Source organism: Fulmarus glacialis, unplaced genomic scaffold (assembly GCF_000690835.1).
Source record: "Fulmarus glacialis isolate BGI_N327 unplaced genomic scaffold, ASM69083v1 scaffold6137, whole genome shotgun sequence".
Lineage (NCBI taxonomy): Eukaryota > Metazoa > Chordata > Aves > Procellariiformes > Procellariidae > Fulmarus > Fulmarus glacialis.
In genome coordinates, this window is record NW_009221167.1 from 23,572 (window position 1) to 42,249 (window position 18,678).

The following is an 18,678-nucleotide window of genomic DNA, read 5'->3' on the forward strand; positions in this document are numbered from 1 at the left end:
AAATAGATTAAATTGCTTCTTTTCAAAAGTAAATTTGACCAGCACATAGAGAAATATTCATGTTATAAAGGCTTTGTACAGCATCACAGAAAACAATAGTTATTCAGAGCCAATAACTCTGGTCCATTATGTACTACTCAGTGATGATACATGAGAAACAATGACAGAGAAACAGACTGTCCAGCAAGTATTTGCTTTGAAGTCTGCACAAAAAAAAAATCTATACTGTTCATTGCATTATGAAATTTTGAAATCTACCAGTTTCCACTCTATCTTTTTGTCCTGCCTCTCCATCAACTTCATCTGAACATGCCTGTGGTCTGCAATAAGCGGTGGGATGAAAACACCTATAATAAACAACAAGAACAATAATACCTAACACCAGACTAAGAACAGTTAGGATGCTCACAATTGTAAAATGTATTTCCTTGATAATGGAAGGTTTCCAGAACATATACACAAACAAAATACCTAGAGTTACAACAGTGTGAGTAGCATAATAAATAGAAATGCAAACTTTTGTTTTTCTCCCCTTTATGTTGAAAAAGGTAAAAATTAGAATGATTGCAACAACAGTTCTGTACAGATACTCCATCTTCTTAGATTTGCAAAATGTCGTATGTTGTTTCAAAGTCCAGATGAAGCAACAGATCCAAAGAAATACCAGCAGAATTACAGAACTTCTAACACTTAGTAGAGTGATCAATGAAATACTGAGTATCCAAGAAGTGATGGTAAGCAGTTTATAGAAGAGATACACTAACTTAGGAAGCACACGAAATTCATCTTTATCACACAGAGATTTTCGTAATGATATCTGATAATCAACCATTGAAAAGGAGATACCACAAAAAGACATAATAATGGCAGCATCTAAACAAAACACAAGGAAAAATGTTAGATTGAAGAAAAAGATACTTATTTTACATTATAATTTCTGAAAGAACTTTTGGACAAGTTCATGCTTTCTTAGCACTTTCTTTATACCAATTTTATATTTCCTCTGTGCTCCTGAACAAGTCACCTTAATTTTAAGGCTCAGTTTAGATACCTAAATCCAGGCATCTAATGCTGTTTGATATGCCTATGTTATCCTGCCCGGCCTCTGGCCGTTAATGGTCTCGCCTAAGTTGTGTGTCATATTTGCCATCTCCATACACAGATGACTCAGAAATTCCCAAAGTATTGCAAATAGCCTGTAAAAACTTAAGTTTCAGCAACACTCTGGGCTATCTATGATGTAGAAATCTATCACTAAGACTTGACCCTTCACACGGACCATTTTGTCTGAGTACCTATTGACTCCATGGACTATGAACACTAGACAGCAGTGCAGGTCTCTCCATTTGGTAAGTCAATGTCTTGCCAATAATCCTACTAGTTTTAGAGCTGGAAATGTTACAGCTGCTGTCTTGCTTCTGAGAGTTGAACCAGTATCTCTTCATCATATTGCATTCTGCAGTGGTGACATATCCTTAGGTTTTTTCCTAACTCTGACCCTCATCTGTAACGTAGATGATGGTAGTGACAGCTCACAGGCTGCTCTAAATACATTACTGATTTCAAGGTACCCAGTTAACAGTTTAAAAGAAACTGTAAGCAAAAGCACACAAAACAAACTGTTCTGCATATTACTTACTAACTGTATTCAACAGCTTATTTTCAAGTGATGTATCATTATGTTTCTATTAGATATTATGACTTGTTATAGTGAAATCTTCCTTCTCATGGATTTAGCAGAACGGACCATCTACTAGACAGAAATTCTAACTAAATGCAGAGTAATTATACAGTGGAGTGTATGTTTTCCAAGGTATGTTTAAAATATTATCCAATCACATGAGTTATTTTTTTAGGTAAGATACTCAACTTGCAAATTAAGGAGAAAGACAGACTCACATTGATAGAAATTATTTTTGCGATGTTCCATGAGGATGTAAATCTGGACAAAAAGCTGTGGTGTGGTCTCAAGAAAAGTCTTGAATACCCTGAGCATGTTAATATCAGTCACTACGTCAACAGCTTGTTTTTGAATGAAGTTGGGAGGGTCTGTTTCTGATGGATCTCTGCTGTTTTTCTGTTTAAATGCAGCATGGCAGCCATACTTCAAAGCAAACCAATACCTATAAAAAAAGGAGACTTGATTAGACAGCGGTTTTTAGAAGCACAACTCAATATAATGATATAGCCTAACAACGATTTTCCCCACTTCATTCTCCATTCATATTTTATCTTTGAATGTAATCCAGCATCTTCTACTAAGATAAAATTTTGTCCGATATCTGTCTGGTATCAGTGATATCAGATAATCATTTAAGCCCAGCAATACCGATGCAATGTAAAAACTACTAGAACAGAATGAGACTTGCCTGAATTAAGATTGCAAGCTTTATTTTGTTAGGTTCTTATTTCTTTAAAAGTACCACATTTCTGAAAATTTCTTTAGCATCTCTCCCCAGACTCTCTTTGAGATACTCATTCACTTTCTTTGTATCCTTTTAAAGGTATTAGTGAATATCCAGCCGTGAACATTCACATCTATATAAGTATATATATCCCCAAGGATAATATCTGATGAATTGCAAACATACAACAGAACTTTAAAAAAAAATCACTACAGTGTTATTTTCTAAATACTCAGGAAGACTTTCATTTCAGAAAATGATTTTCAAGACACATGGATTCCTGGGTTGGCAGATTCTATTAATAATCTGAGTGGGTTTACAGGAAGAAGCCAGTTGCCTTGGCAAATGAGTGCACCTGAATGACTTTTAGAACAGTTCTGGTTTATTTTCAATTAAGCCTAAATGAACACTTCCTCTAAAAGAGCAGTAAATGCAAAGATACATAGAATTAGTGAGTGGTGTACATTCTGTATGGTAAAGAACCTTTTCTGTTCTTTACATCACTTTCAAGCCTATTTCTGCCTATTCAGTTCCCAGATGTCTTGAGCTTCCAATATTCTTTCTCCAGTGAACCCATTTTGACTATAACTGGTAGGCAAGGACAGCAAAAGCAGTCCTTTTTCAAGAAAACTCACTGTTATTCAGCCAATTTTTCTAGCATTATAAACATTGCTAAAGACCTACCCCCGCAACAAAATAATTTAGTCATCTGGATTATCATTCATTCAGAACTACTTTCTTGAGAAATCAAGCAGAACACCACAGACCAGCACTTGGTTATCTCACACAGTTGTACAAGCCTGCTAAGATGCAGGCTGAGAAAGGCAAGGTCCTATGCCTTAGCTTGCCTCCTACTTCCATTCCCTAAGGCTGCATCTGAGATGATTCCACGATTCATGCTGAAGTGCCACAAGTTCCCAACTCCCTGATTGTCCACAGGATCATACGCACTATGGACCCCATAAAACCCATGCAGTTGCATTTCCTTTACATAGAAAAAAGGGGGCAGCAGATCATTAGACAACCAGATCTCACAGAATCCTCTCCTCCCAATATGACACTGGAGCACAGTACCCTTCTGATTACGAAGGGAGCTAGGAAGAATTCCTGGCTCCTCCAGGTGTGAAAGTTTAACACCTTCACCACCTTTAAAGACCAAATCCTCTGACAAGGGAGACAATGTCAGGGGTTCTTCCATAGCTACAAGCAAGACAGCCAGGATTTGCAGGGTTAAGTGCATGCTAGACAAATCATGACTTATTCCCTGGTATGTTAAAGCATGTCAACCGTACAAGTGAGAATTGCAACCTGGAAGTATCAGTAGTATGTGTGGAGCAGCTATGTTACTACTGAGGAGCCTGAGGAGATCCTTTGCTCTTCTCCTTGCAGACATTAATAGACTGCAGCCCTGCCATTCAGGCCATACATTGATTCTGTAAGCTGGCTCTAGATCCATTATTTACTCCCAAAGGAAACTGTTTTCTACTTTTATGTTTTTGTGTATTTATCTTACTGTTCTCTGAATAATTGCTCATAAGCAAAGAACGGAACTGTTTGGCAAGGCATCTATAGCTTTTTCAGTTTATAAAACAATTAGGATTCCAAAACATCTGGTTCTTGCATCCGAGATGTAAACATCTGGAGAGTTTGCAATGTTTTCAAGAAAAAACAATTGGGTAGACCAATCTGTTAGTTGTCCATGGACTCATTCACCAGAGCCTGTGTTTGTCCAAGCAACAAGAAATGGAAACCAGCTGCACAAATTTCGAGCTGCAGAGCTCACAGCTGAGAAGGCAGATGATACGCAAGGCAAGAACCAGACGTGTTGTAAAAGGAGTATTTCAGCTGGATGCACACCTGAAATCACTTGTCAGTTTTCAGAAGCATATTTCTTCTGAGTATGGTATACTAGGTTTATATTACTATAAGATGGTATGCTATAGTATTTTTCACTAGTTGTAGCGATTTCAGTTAGTCCACTTCTGACTTTGAATACTGTATAAAATACATTGTTTTTTCTAGGAAAGTCCAAATACTTCCATTGCTCTTTGACTATGTATTAAGCGAGGTGGTATTCCCTGAGCTCCACACACCTGTGTCACTTACTGTAGTTCACTGTCACCAATCTTTTATCCTTTAAGAGTATTTTGAGCCTACACTTACATTCCCATCTGCCCATTTGGCATGCAGTATTCAGACAATTTAGGAAGGGCCCATAGCCAGCTTTTAGGCCTAACGTTGGACAAATGCATTGACAGCCAAGAGCAAAGTTCAGTCTGTGCTAAGGGATAGATCAGACTCAAATTTTCTCCTTTAGCATGCCCACGGCTCACCTAGACACTGTGCCTGCTATGAACCTATCATAATCATATTCCTACATTATCTACTGCCATAGCAGCTCCATGTTTCAATCTTCATAAACTGAAAAAAAGTGTCTTAAAAAGCTACTTCAACTGGAATAAAAATACATTAATTAAAAGTATTTGATTGGTTATGTATTTTAAGTAGATGTACATCTTAAACTGAAGGTGAAATGGGTATGGGTAGTGTGTCATTGGTACAGACAAATGCAGGCTTGCCATTTACTTTTTCTCCCTCTAAACTCATTAAAGAGGATCTTTTTTTCATTAATCCAAGGTATATGAGCTACTTGGAAGCCAATAGAGTAAAAAATCACAATTTTTTTACAACTGGAATTGTCATATGTGAACAGTAAAGAATATTCACTTTAATAGGAAAAAAAAAGTTTTCTGCCTTTGTAGTGTTGCTTTGTGGAGAACACAGATGATAGGACTCCTACTTGTTATAAACACTCATTAAAACACAGCTTCATCGCTCCTACATCTTCATCATCATTTCATAAGGGATGAAATTTGCTCCTGGACTCCTGTAAAATTAGGAAGGCTTTGGCTCCCCAAGCATGACTGGGAATTCACAGAGGTGACAGCTACTTGTTTTTGTTGTTTCACAGCCTTCACATGTCACAGGCAAACTGCCTTGCCAGTTATTTAATGCTTCCATGTTAACTGCTTCCCCTCAGATTTCCACTGGGGACTTTCCACCACAATCCCAGTACTACACTTCACATCCCAGCTCATCAACTACATTGATAAAGATTTGGGTGCCATTTAGAAATTCATGCGGGAAGGGTGTGAGAGAGACCTGGCAGCCATGATTGGCCCTTCTAAATTCTGGTCATGCAGTCACAGTTTGCAGCATTGTATAAATCCTTAATCAAAGGAAAATTATTCTCTGCTGCATGTAAACTTAATCTTCTGTGTATCTAAAGGCTTGGATTAAGTCCATGAAACTGATGAAACTAAGTCAATATTTAGGACAGTAAATTTATATTAAGAAAATGTGATCAAGGACATATTATTTTGTAAACTCTAACTCACTTAAATTAGCATTACAAACTTTCCACTTTTAGTTGACTCTCTACCTCACTCACTTAGTATCTTAAATACCTTTCTATTTATTTTGTCCTGTGGAACTTCTTGTTATACACATAAATTGCTAGAGGCATGTTACCAGCTTCAGTCCTCATTTTTGATCCATTCTCGGTTTGGGTGTGACTTAACAGGTGCTAAATCTGTATCAGTATAAATTGAACATCACCTATCTTGACTGAATTTTTCTCATCGCGTTTTAAAATCGTGTAATGAAATAATCCCAGGTTCAGCAAAGCACTCACATTTACTCTGATGTCTCGTGGATTTAGAATTCATCTTTGCAAAAAAATCTTTTTCATCTGCTCCTGTTCAAAGATGCAGGGCATCTTGAGCCTACCTTTAAGCATAAAGAGACACAATAGTAGCTGCCAATATCACAAAGGCTGCTGCCTGCATAGCCTTCTATTCTGACAGTGAAGGTTATTAATTGCTAAAATTTAGTCTTCCTCAGGTGTCCTTGACTGATGCTGCAAACTGCTACACATCAGTAGACTCCAGAATTCATATGGCACCCCAGGGAAATGTTCCCTTTTTCCACATTCACTGACTGTGTTATTGTCTTAATGTTGACTGTTATGCCACAGTCTGTTCTCAATTCTAACAACATCTGTGTGACCCATTTAAAAGGGTCAGGCTGAAAATAATTTTAGCTAGCATAGCTAATATATACTTTAGCAACTTAATTGTGCTCCTTGCAGAGAATAACATTTCATATGAAATATGAAATAATTACAGGTCCACATTCTTCCCATTAAAATAAACTAAAGCCTTATCAGATATGAAATAATTCTAATTTCATTTTTTCTCTATTTTTAATATATATATGTACATAAGTGTATACACACATATTATTTCCATATATATTACTTAGCATTGGCTGTGTGATAACATAACCAGACTGATTCCCATTGTGCTGTGCACTTACAAACATAACATAATGAAGTTCCCTGTTTCAAAGATGGAGCAAGAGGTGTAAAAGACATATGAGAGAGGGAAGAAGGGAAGAAAGAAAGGAAGAAATGAAGGAAGATAATTTGGTAAGGTGTATTCACATCTTATAATTTCAGGCATCCTAAATTCACTGGCCAAGTGGTATTTACTGGCTAGGCCCCTATTTTCATCTGTAGTGAATGAAGAATATAGGTTCCTGCCCCAAAGGACCTTCTGGAGAACCTCACCTTAACCCGACTCCTGACAAAATCTATTTTTATCCACTGACTATAGAGATAAGCCTAGATGATTAGACTCATTGTCTAAATTAAATGGATAAATCAGATGACTAAGGAGGACAGGAGGGAGTTGTACATGGATACACCTAAGAACACGCATATAATAGGAAGTATATAACAGTTGATCATAAAGGTACAAGCACAGATGTCAGCTTGCTGTTATCAGTTTATACTTTACAGTATAATTATCACACTGCTGAATTTTGAGGAGTGGCTGAAAGAACTTTGTAATTTATACATATCAACTTGGAAACTTTTTCCAAGCCTAAGTGGCAACATAGGAGGAAATAACATTTGTACGATAGTGAACAGGTGACCACGTTGACAACACTGTCAGTGCAAAGGGCAAAATTATGTTTACTAGATAATAAGCCGCTCAGAGAAGATGGGGCTAATTCTGGGAAAGAAGCTTCAAAAATTATAGAAATTCATGGTAAGAGGTATTCATTGGTAAGGGTAGGAGTTCAGGTAAATCCAAGAGTTAAGGTCGTCCATGAAGATTTGCCTGTAAAAGCAGCATTTTGAATAGACACTAGCGTTGAGTCAAGATTACAGTATCTAGAGTTGTAGATGATCAGAGCTTGGATCTGAATTCTGAAAGTCTCTGTTGAAAGGTGAGGTCATAGAGATAGGCACTAATCAGAGCAACCTGGGAGTGTAAAACCAAGGCAAAGCTGATACCAGAATTACAGTCATGAACAGAGAATGAGGTCATGGAAGAGAAAGGGGAATAAGGGAGGTTTTCAGCCAGACATTGAAGGAGCAGCTTCTGCCATTCTATACCGCGGTTACTGGCGTAACATTTATCATCAGTTATCAGAAAAAGAGGTCATGGCTTCAATTTCCTTTGGAAGAAACAAACTCAGAGGGGCAGGTTTGTAAGTCACAAGCACAAGAATGGCACTCCCAGCCATACCTGAAGATGAAAAGCCTTGGGACAGACAAAAAGGAGAGTGCCACAGTGGGCCCTGAGACATCCCCTCTAAAAGGCAGAACCTGGTAGAGTCCCTGTGGCCATGTCTTGGTATATCTCACATGAACCAACCCATGTCCATGGATCTGGTTAGTGAATAAGAAACCATCCAGAAAAATTGAAGAAGGATTTTCTTTTTCTCCAAAATGTAGTATTTCTAAGTTTTTCTAATACCTGACACTAGAAAAGTTTTTACCTGTCAGTAAATACTCCTCTCTGAATTCTAAAACTTCAGGATTGTAAGAGGAGGAAGAGCAGGAAAGTAAAGCTGACAGACAAAAGGAAAAAGAATATCAAGAGGCAAAAGTTAATTGTGACATGTAAAATCTCCATCATTTTCCTTAATCCATGATAACATCAAGTGAATAAAACACGCATGTGAGGGGAATTTTTACATTGGCATAAACATATCTTTCATCGCTGTCCATAAATTAGTATAGGAACTTAAAGGAGGCATTTTAAATAAGTATTTTATTAAATGTCTCCAGTAAGTCTATATTCACTCATGTTTCTCACATGTTGTATACCCAAAATAATTAAAATTCAGGACTTTTCATCAACATCTTTCACCTCAGTTTTAAAATGGAAGTAAAATCTTGGCACAAATTATCTCTGTAATGATAATGATAATTTTATAGCAAAGCCACCACAGAATGTTAAGCATATGGTATCTTAAACTATTCCTGGACATGTGCCTTTCAGCAAACAAAGGTTCCTGTCACCATTAACTCAGTCCCTGCAGGAGGTACTGCTGCAAGTATTCTTACTAACTATTCAACCATTCATGTCTTTCCTGAATCTCGGTGGTTTTTCTACATATGGTTAGACTCACAGGTTCAAAAATTACCTCTTACTTCAGCTGTCTCACCTGCTTAGAGTAATCAAATTAATTTCCTTCTTAACATCACTTTAAAAACTTACATTTATCAGTTACAACAGTATTACTCTGTAAAGCAAGCATTTTTATTAAATATGCCCTTTCAAAAGGCTGATGAATCAAATAGAGCTAGGCTGTGAATGATAAAAATTATTACTTAAGGGTAAAATGAAAGAAGATCTACATTTCCATCAAAACCTGACATAATTTACCCCTGGCATAAGCAGACAAAAATCCATTTGCTTACATGGAGCGGTAATTGCTAAGGCCGGAAGCGGTTTTGTTCCTGAAGCCATATTAAGCATTTCTTAATAAACTTAAAGCAATATGATTTATCTTTTTAAAATAATTTTTTAAATGTGCCTACCTTATAAAAATTCCACACTGAAAGAGATGAACTAGAAAAATCCATTTCAGCTTCCCAGTCTCAGTACCTTCCCAGTCATTTTTAAACCACTCATAACTGAATACCTGAGTTATTAATGATGAAAGACCTCTAAAACACAGTATCAATATACCCCAACGATATTGTCCTTGACAGAAATATTTACTAGCTACCCAGAAGTCCAATCCAATATCAACTACATAAATTATAATTCCACCAACTAAAAAAATAAAATTCTGCTTAGTAAATTTCATCATGCATTAGATTGTCACCGTTGTAATTCTCTCCTCACTTCATGTAAAGGAAAGTCAGAATTAATCTAAATGCTTTCCTACAATGGAGTCTTTTTCCTGATGATACCACCTGCTTATAATGCTTTATACAAAGGAAAGTTGGGTTATGCATTTTTATTATGGCAAAGGGATTTGCATTTTTCTAGATTCTTGATTTAAATATTAAATTAACTACACTGATACATGTCTATTCTGGAAAAGATAAATGTAAATTGTCTTTTTAATTGATGGAGTCATTCTTCATTACTGCTTCCTAAAAAAAAGAAGAAAAAAGGAAGATCATCATCTTCTCTTAAAGTATCATGGAGCAATTCACACAACCATTTAAACAAGCAAGTACAAAATGCAGAACGTACTGAGATTTGTGAACAATCAACCCAAGAGAAGCTGCACCTCTGAACCTGCTGAGGTCACCCACTCTCCCAACCACAGTGACTCTCCACTTACCAAGCAGCTGTTGATGTAATTCCTAATAGTTGCAACATACTAAGAAACAAGCTTACCTCTACTAGTTTTTAAATCCAGTTTATGGGAAAAAAAGATTGATTCCTTCCCAGAACTTTCTTAATTTCTGAGCTATTCTCCCTTACTGTGCACAGCACAAAACATTGAGAAACCTCCTGTCCTGAGTACACACCATTGTATCAGAATACCCATCATTATGTCATTTCCAACTGTGTTACTGCATTTGTGTGCATGTGTCTCGTGGTTTTATCATTTCTCCTTGTTTTTCCATATGCAGCAAGAAAGTACTGAATAGGATTGCAGCTCTCCTATTAAAGAGACTTGTAAGGAGCCAGACCTGAACCAGTCTACATCTCTTTGGGAAATGTCTCCCAAGCTGTGTGAGTAGTAGCTACACACAGATGACCTAACCACATTGTCTACTACAAATACAATTAATTTGCAGTCCAAACTATGTTTACATTGCCTAACATTGCAAGGATTCTTGTGACCTCTTTGAGTAGTCCTTACACATCTTTCTTCTGTAGGTCTGTGGTATTTGCCAGGTGAAACAGAAAAGCTATAAGGCAGTACATTGTTTGTCTCATTCGTTTCCACCTCTGCAAAGCTATAAACATTAAAATGACAAAGTCCCTTATTTAATTTGCATATCTTAGGAAAAAGCTGCTGGCAGCAATCCCAAAGGATGGGATGCAGGACACACCAAAGCACCAGGTTTGGGCTGCTGCCACCACCAAACAGCAGCAGACAATACACAGGGAACAGCTGCGCCAGGGAATTCGGGGCAGGGGAAGGGCATGCGGAGGCAGGTCTCCTTTTTGTGAATTTAGACACACTGCCACAGAGGAATGAAATGAGACGATTGGTCAATACCCCATGAACAAAGCTTTTGAAAGGTAATGACTATTCTTCGCTTGTGTTGACTGGGCTAGTCTACGCTGCGACCCAGGTACAAATCCAAAAAAGAGAACTTAAGCTCTTAATTTCCTAATGAAGAGAAGTGGGAACATAAGCCTAAAAAGGTGCTGGGTGTCTAAACATTATTTTTTTGTATCTAGGCCTTAGCTATTTCTAACCTCTTGTTCTATCTCCTACTTAGGTTTCATGTCCTGGCCCAGAAGAGGTCAGAAAGATCAGGCGATCTTACAGCTGGGATAGCTGGAATCCTTTCACTGTTCTTTCCTATCCTCTCCAATAAAATACCACTAATCTCTTTCAAATCACTAATGCAATTCATATCCAACTCACAGTCAGATTCAGGGAAGTGGACTTCAGCACACAGTCCAGCATAAACTGAACTTTGTGTTTACAAATGTTTCATATTTGAAAACTTGTGTATGAACTAACTTAAGAGTTTATTACTAGGATTCATTCAAAAAAATTCCAAAAGAAACTGTATTTACTCTATATAAGACCATCATATCATTCTGCAACTCGATATACCTTTGTCAAGCTGTATCCTTTTCTGTGACAAGAACATTATGCACGGTTTTTAGAACAGATTCCAAAAAAAAACCAAAAAATTTGAACAGGTTCACTATTTGACTGTTTTACAACAGTGAAAGGGTAAGTCAATAACTGGATCCAAACAGAAAGTTCTTTGGATAGGCAATTTATGGCCAAAGTAGGCAGTATACCAAGGTTCACATTTAATGAGTAATACTGTACTAGACATTTGAGTGGCAAGGAGTAGCCTCTAATTTTGTACCTGAAATGAATAAATATGGTAACTGGATACCTCCCTCTTCATAACCTCCCTATCCTTTTGTATCTGAGCACTTCACAAAGAGGAATTATCTCATTATCATATTACCCCTAGTAACAAAGGAAGTTTTACAGGCTATGTCCAGACTCCTCTGAAACAACAGCATGGAGAGTAGCTGTGAGCCAGGTAATTTCTACTTCTGACACGCATACTGTCCAAACTGCTGCCATGCTGGCAGTCTGCAGACCTGTCTGGACATCTTGGTGGTGTATGAAGCCATCAGGTAAGCTGAGATAAATGAGGAGCCACACATTATCAAGCATGTCAGCTTGCTCACAGTCTCATAATTATCTTGAATAAGGAATCTAGTTTTGAAAGAGCCTTGGAATGGCTGGTAAGACACAGGGTCTACATTTTGCTCACGGTAACCTAGAAAAAATCTATCACAGACTCACAAATCTGTATACCCGAATGTCCAATGTCTTAATTCCAAGCCCAAGCACAAATGCCTGCTCACAGGTGCACATGAAATCTCTGTGAAGATTTCAGCCCTTAATATCCCCTATATTTTATGCATGATAACACTCCAAAGAGCACCATGGTCTCATGTACCAGGTGGGTACAATTAAGTGCCACAGGAAGAGTGTCTTGTATCACTCAGAATTATATTGTCCCCGGTATTATCAAACATATGAGATCTAACATGACAGGAGCAAGGAGAGTAAAGTATCTGTCAGCCAACATAAATATAAGCTTGCTCTAAAAACTAACATACTTTTACAGAATCATTTTGTGATAAAGCAGAAACAATAAAATGTGATGAGCAAGGCCTTCAGTTCTCACAATACTTTTAAAATGCTTTTAGAAAATGTAGACTTACCTTAATACTGGCCATGGACAGAGATTTTTCACTTTAAAGAATTGTAGATTTGCATATTCACAGGTTTCCCATCCATACTTTTACAAGACTTGCAATCCAAGAAAAGTTAAAGGGCTTACTGATATAACACAAACTGAAACTAAAATCATATGGAAACCATGTGACACAGTTAATGATTTGCTACCTGTCAAGAACTGTCATTTTTATGAATATATTGTAAAAATTCTATTCTAAAAATTTGGTTTAGAAGTCCCTGTCTATATTTAATACTAAGTTTAATATATTATAAAATTCCCTTCAATAAATTAATTTCACACTTTAGTCCATAAAAGTTAAAAAAAAAAAAGTACCACTTTCCCTCTGTATGTTTATACATCTGTGTATGCATGTTCAAACTTAGACTTTAGTACGTTAGACCTGTTGAGCAAAAGCCAATAGATATTTATGGAAACATATTAGTGTATATGTGTTTATACGTATATGTTTGTTTACATATATATATTCATTTATTTATTTGTATACACATTTACGTATCAAAGATTTATGAAAAAAGAACAATCTTTTTTGGCTACAGTTGAAAACTGTAGTACAACGTACTTTTAAAATATGTACAAAAAGTTTTTCTGTGCAATGATACATGAAGAGACTGCACATGTCCAGGGACAAGTGATTAAAATTCTTTTCCTCTGGTAAAACTACAGGTGTTTGCAAGAGTCTGCTCCAGCTGAGCTATCAGCACGCAACATACAATTTTTATGCATGTTTAAAAGAGCTGCAGGGTACAAGGAGCAGGTGTTGTGATTCAGCCACTATGACTGTGCTGCACAGGATGATGCATACCCTCAGCCAGATCAGTTTATAGCTTTTGTAGCTCTTACAACAGGAGATACAATCCTATCAGTGTCTTCATAGCAAACATAGTATCAGTGCTTGCCTTTTCTTGTGCTCTTTCCTGCTTCCCCCTTATAGGTTAGAAACATCCTAATCCTAAGCAGTTCTTGCAGTGCTTGAAATACCATTATCTTCGTGCCATCACTTGAAGAACAGAATCAATGGATCAAGCTAATTTTCCAAAGCTAAAAAAAAAACAGTGTCTGAATCCAGAGCAGTATTGCAGAATTCCTGGTTCAATTGCACATGGTTCATTCCTGCAAGACAACACATTGGGAAAAGACCTTAGGACATCAGTGGGGCAATGCATTACCCATAATGGCCTTCTGAATAAATGCAGCAGAGGCCTTTCTGCCCGTGCAAAATCATCTCGGTGATGATTCAAAGATAACAGGCCTACTGCGTCCATGCCCAACAAGCTCTTCATAATGGCTGTGAGCATCATGAATGCACTAATTAAAAATGTAGTTGTATATTGCTCCACAATAAAATTCTGGTGACTTCAGAGAAGCAGCAGCTCAGCAATTACAATGACACCTGTTCTGACCTATAAATGATCAAATGAATACAAGCACTCTGTTAGAATATAGCTTTTGTGGACAATATTTCTTTCAATGTTGGACTAACCTACTGTGTGCTTTTGCAGCAAACTGAACTTCTGATACCAGCAAAAACCTATGTAATCTTTGCCGAGAAAAACAAAAGTGATTCATCATGCCCATCCTGTCTTGTATTCTCCTGACTTGATTGTTCCACTTGCATAAAATCCACTGGAATGAACTGGACCACTGGTTCTTCACAACCTTCATTTCACTGGGACCTCGATGGATGAGACTGCAAGAGTAGCTGCAGACAAGACAAGACTGTGGCAAACTGACTGTGGACTAGACTATCTACATTTAGCAGCTTTTACCAAGACTGCCCCGCTCCATGGATATGGGCCAGATTTGAAAAGCAACTGCCCTCCGGTACAACATAGATTTCTTTTAAATCCTAAAAAATCTCTATTGATCTTAGTCAATGATTAATATCATTCCTTTATGTATGAAAAATTTTGGTCATCTGAGATATGTTCTCCCTGAATTATAAAAATATACATAATTTAGCAGCAGAGCAATAAATACATTATATACTGAGTTTGGTGTATAGTTTTAAATTCTCATAGCTCCACCTCAGATTTTTTAAATTTGTAATAGGCTTTGCAAGCTACTTGCCCAAATAGTCACTAAGCTCCTACAGCTTTAAAGAAAGGCATCTTAAATCAGCCAAGTCACAAACTCATTGCTGTGACCTTTGTTATTATTAAAAAGTGACAAAAACTCTATAGCACAGAGAGAGAGACAAGGTTGTGTATGTGATTCTTGGAGTGTAAATCAAGCCACTCACAAGCTAAATTACTGGCTGGATGATTTATTCGTTTTCTAGTTAGACTTGCCATCGAAGAAAGCACATCTCTAAATTGTGACATAACTCCTATGGTATTCAGCACACATCTTGTTATTTGCTTCCAAATGGGGTAGGAAGGACTTTTTTTCTCTGCTTTGATTAGTGTTAACAGGACATTGGATATTTTATCTTTGGAACAATTGACTTATTCCAGACATTGGAAACTAAGGTCCTCACTAGGACTAGCATAGAAATAAACAGGATGAAACACCAACCTGAAAAACCTTGGGATTTCTGAAGATTCATTGTGTAACTGTCTTTACTTCTGATACTTAAGCTTTGTAGTCAATGAATGTTTTTGCCATTGGTATTAATGGAAGTTACAGAAGAAAATGCATGGCTTGAAAGAATGTATTGGCCGATGACTTCACCTCAGTGTAATAGATTCCCCTGCTTCTTCATGAATTACTGCAATATACTTGTACAAGCTGTCAGCAGTTTTCTACCACCCCTGCTACTTAGTACCTTGCTACAGCAGAACCCCTGGTCACCTGTCCAGTGAACTCAAAAGTTGAACTCACATGGAGTATTTATGCTCTGAGCAGCATTAACACACAGATTTTTACGAGAATCTCACAAAGTCACAGAATGGCTGAGGCTGGAAGGGACCTCTGGAGGTCATCTGGTCCAACCCCCCTCCTCAAGCAGGGCCACCAACAGCCGGTGGCTCAGGACCGTGTCCAGACGGCTTCTGAATATCTCCAAGCATGGAGACTCCACAACCTCCCTGGGCAACCTGTGCCAGTGCTCGGTCACCCTCACAGTGAAAAAGTGTTTCCTGATGTTCAGAGGGAACCTCCCGTGTTTCAGTGTGTGCCCATTGCCTCTGGTCCTGTCACTGGGCACCTCTGAAAAGAGCCTGGCTCCGTCCTCTTTGCACCCTCCCTTCAGGTATTTGTAGGCATTGATGAGATCCCCCTGAGCCTTCTCTTCTCCAGGCTGAACAGTCCCAGCTCTCTCAGTCTTTCCTCATGGGACAAATGCCCCAGTCCCTTCATCATCCCCCCTAATCATCTCCTACAAACCAGCTGATCTGGCTTTCTACATTTTCTGCTCAGCTTTTCTTTTTTTTTTTTTTTACTGGTAGTCTAACATTCCCTGCTTCAGAATATTTTTCCCCTCAAAATTTTGTCTTAACAACGTAAAACAGACAGTGAACCAAAAGAACTTGAGGCTATACACTCATATTTGCTTGTACCACATTAGAGAGTATAGCAAGACTTTCACTACGTGCCTATTAACCCCTGTATAAGAGAAGCAATAGACTTTTTAAACCGATGGGCTTGTGCAGGAAATGAAGATGATAGTATAAGAACATATACTTCGTTCTCCAAAGGCACCCACTGCTGCCACCTACAGACGAAACAGATTCACAGCTCCTGCCTAATATCAGAAAATGTATTCTTTTATTACAGGACAGTAACAGTAGTAATAAGTATTCCCTGAGGAACAAGTCTACAGTTCCCCAAACAATTCTTAATTTAGAAAAAAAAAAAGTCTTGTGATGTTAAAAATAACTGGTACCTTACTACTTCTGAGTTATAAATGACATGTAAAACGTCAGATAAATAATTTCAGAAATCTTCTCTAAACTTTCAGAATTTTCGTAGAAATAGGAAACCACTGAAATAAGCTTGTCTTTGCTTCGGTAGTACCTTCTTCTAACGACACAGCAACTAAACTTTACCTAAGGACTGAAAATGGGTTGAACATACCACCAAATAGGTATATATATGTACTACAAAATCAGCATAATAGGGTACCTCATGATTAGGTAAGTTCAGGTCTAGTCACAGTTTCTTATAAAACAGTATAGAGGAAAATTATATGGAAAGAGACTGGAATATTGTGTATAGGGGTGTCTTGCTTACTTCAGCAGCATACCTGCACACAAAAAGGCTTCTTTCCTTTGACCTGAAACATCCTTTCTGTAGTTCACGCTTTGATGAGCTTGAAAATAAAAAATAAATGTAGTGAGTTTACATCTCAAATAAGTAAAGTTTTGATTTATCAGATAAATCAAAGAAATTGGCTTGAAGGCCTAAATATAGGGATAGCCAGAAACTGTGGTACAGTTTCTGTCTGTGGCTTTTGTGATGCCCGGCAATTAACAGGTGCAATCGAAGTCCATGTCCAGGAGTAGATTTTTTTAATTGCTGCATAATATAGGCTTGCACAACGTACTGGCGGCAAGCCTCTTATTCATCACAAAGCGAACCGTTTGGCTGAATGGGTGACTGCAAGGTAATGCATACTGTTTGTGTAACTGAAGGGTTAGCTAGCACTTCAAGTGTACTAACTGTAATTAAATTAGCACTGATGAAACAGCCTAGAAGCAAGCATGCTGTTGGTCCCTGGACAGTGAAGATGCAGCGCTGCTGTCTGACCAGGCAGCTGAAAGGCACCATTATTTCTCTGACCTTGGATGCCAGCTGAAAATCTGGAGTTGTGAGTCGACCCGGCAAGTGCGGCATGGCTAGGCAGGTAGCAGGGCCTCCCTCAGAGCTGCCTCCCTGCCTCGTGCCATTCTCTGCCTCGCACTGCCCAGGAAGCCAAACGCGTCAGGTGGATCTGTGGCAGATTGAGAACCAGCAACGGGGGAAGGAGGAAAGAGACATAACGTTATGGGGGGGAACACCAGCTTGTCATGCATGGCAAGATGCAGACCTTTGTTAGTATGTTGAAGCCTTTAATAGCTCATCTCCCAGCATGTATTGCATGTATTGCTTGCCCACATTAGCATTTAAGCAAACCAAAAAATTTAAACCTTGAAGTTTCATGAAATTACAAAGCTCTGTTGAAGCCACGAAGTTTTGTTTTTCAGTTCCATGCTGTACTCTGAGTTGTTTTTATCTAAGAAGTCTTTTGGAAGTTTGTCTCTCACGATCATGTTTGGGAATTTCTGCCCCTTCAGAAGACAGTGGGAATCTGTTCTGTTTGCCCATGCAAATCCTAGAAATGGGATTGCAACTCTATTTTCATATAATGAAAAACCATCTAAGCAAAAAATATGCTACCACCAAACACTTTTTTGTGCTTTGTATTGCTATGATCACCTTATAAATTTACATTTATTTGTTACAGGCAATATATAGGGTCTTATATAGGTATAAAACAATCAGATAATATTTGAAATTCTAATATTGGTAAAGCTGCCCAGAGTAATATTACCTGCTTTAATTTCAGGTTAAATTATCTTTATTCTTCATTTACAGGTACTTTAAGGAGAGAACAAGTCTGCTCTAATTTCTCTAACAATGCCAGTTGAAAAGCAATTAATCAGAAGTTTCAGAAGGGACACTGCAAAGCCAAACAGGTGAATTTCCGCACCTTACAGGATCTAGAATGAAGGCTGTTTGCAAACACAGTATTACTACTTGGATGACAGTGACAAAATTTCACAGCCACAGAATGGCTGAGGCTGGAAGGGACCTCTGGAGGTCATCTGGTCCAACCCCCCTCCTCAAGCAGGGCCACCGACAGCTGGTGGCTCAGGACCGTGTCCAGACGGCGTCTGAGTATCTCCAAGCATGGAGACTCCACAACCTCCCTGGGCGACCTGTGCCAGTGCTCGGTCACCCTCACAGTGAAAAAGCGTTTCCTGATGTTCAGAGGGAACCTCCTGTGTATCAGTGTGTGCCCATTGCCTCTGGTCCTGTCACGGGGCCCCACGACAG

The 18,678-nt window shown here is 38.2% G+C and overlaps 1 protein-coding gene across 1 annotated transcript; it reads right to left on the reverse strand.

The window, feature by feature from the left end:
* Positions 1 to 229: 229 nt before the first annotated feature.
* Positions 230 to 9,578, reverse strand: XKR9 (XK, Kell blood group complex subunit-related family, member 9). The gene is made up of 3 exons (XM_009580987.1): positions 9,304 to 9,578; positions 1,900 to 2,123; positions 230 to 873 (listed from the first exon to the last, which is right to left on the reverse strand). Exons 1-3 carry the CDS (start codon positions 9,576 to 9,578, stop codon positions 230 to 232), a joined length of 1,143 nt encoding a protein of 380 aa, XP_009579282.1.
* Positions 9,579 to 18,678: the final 9,100 nt, after the last annotated feature.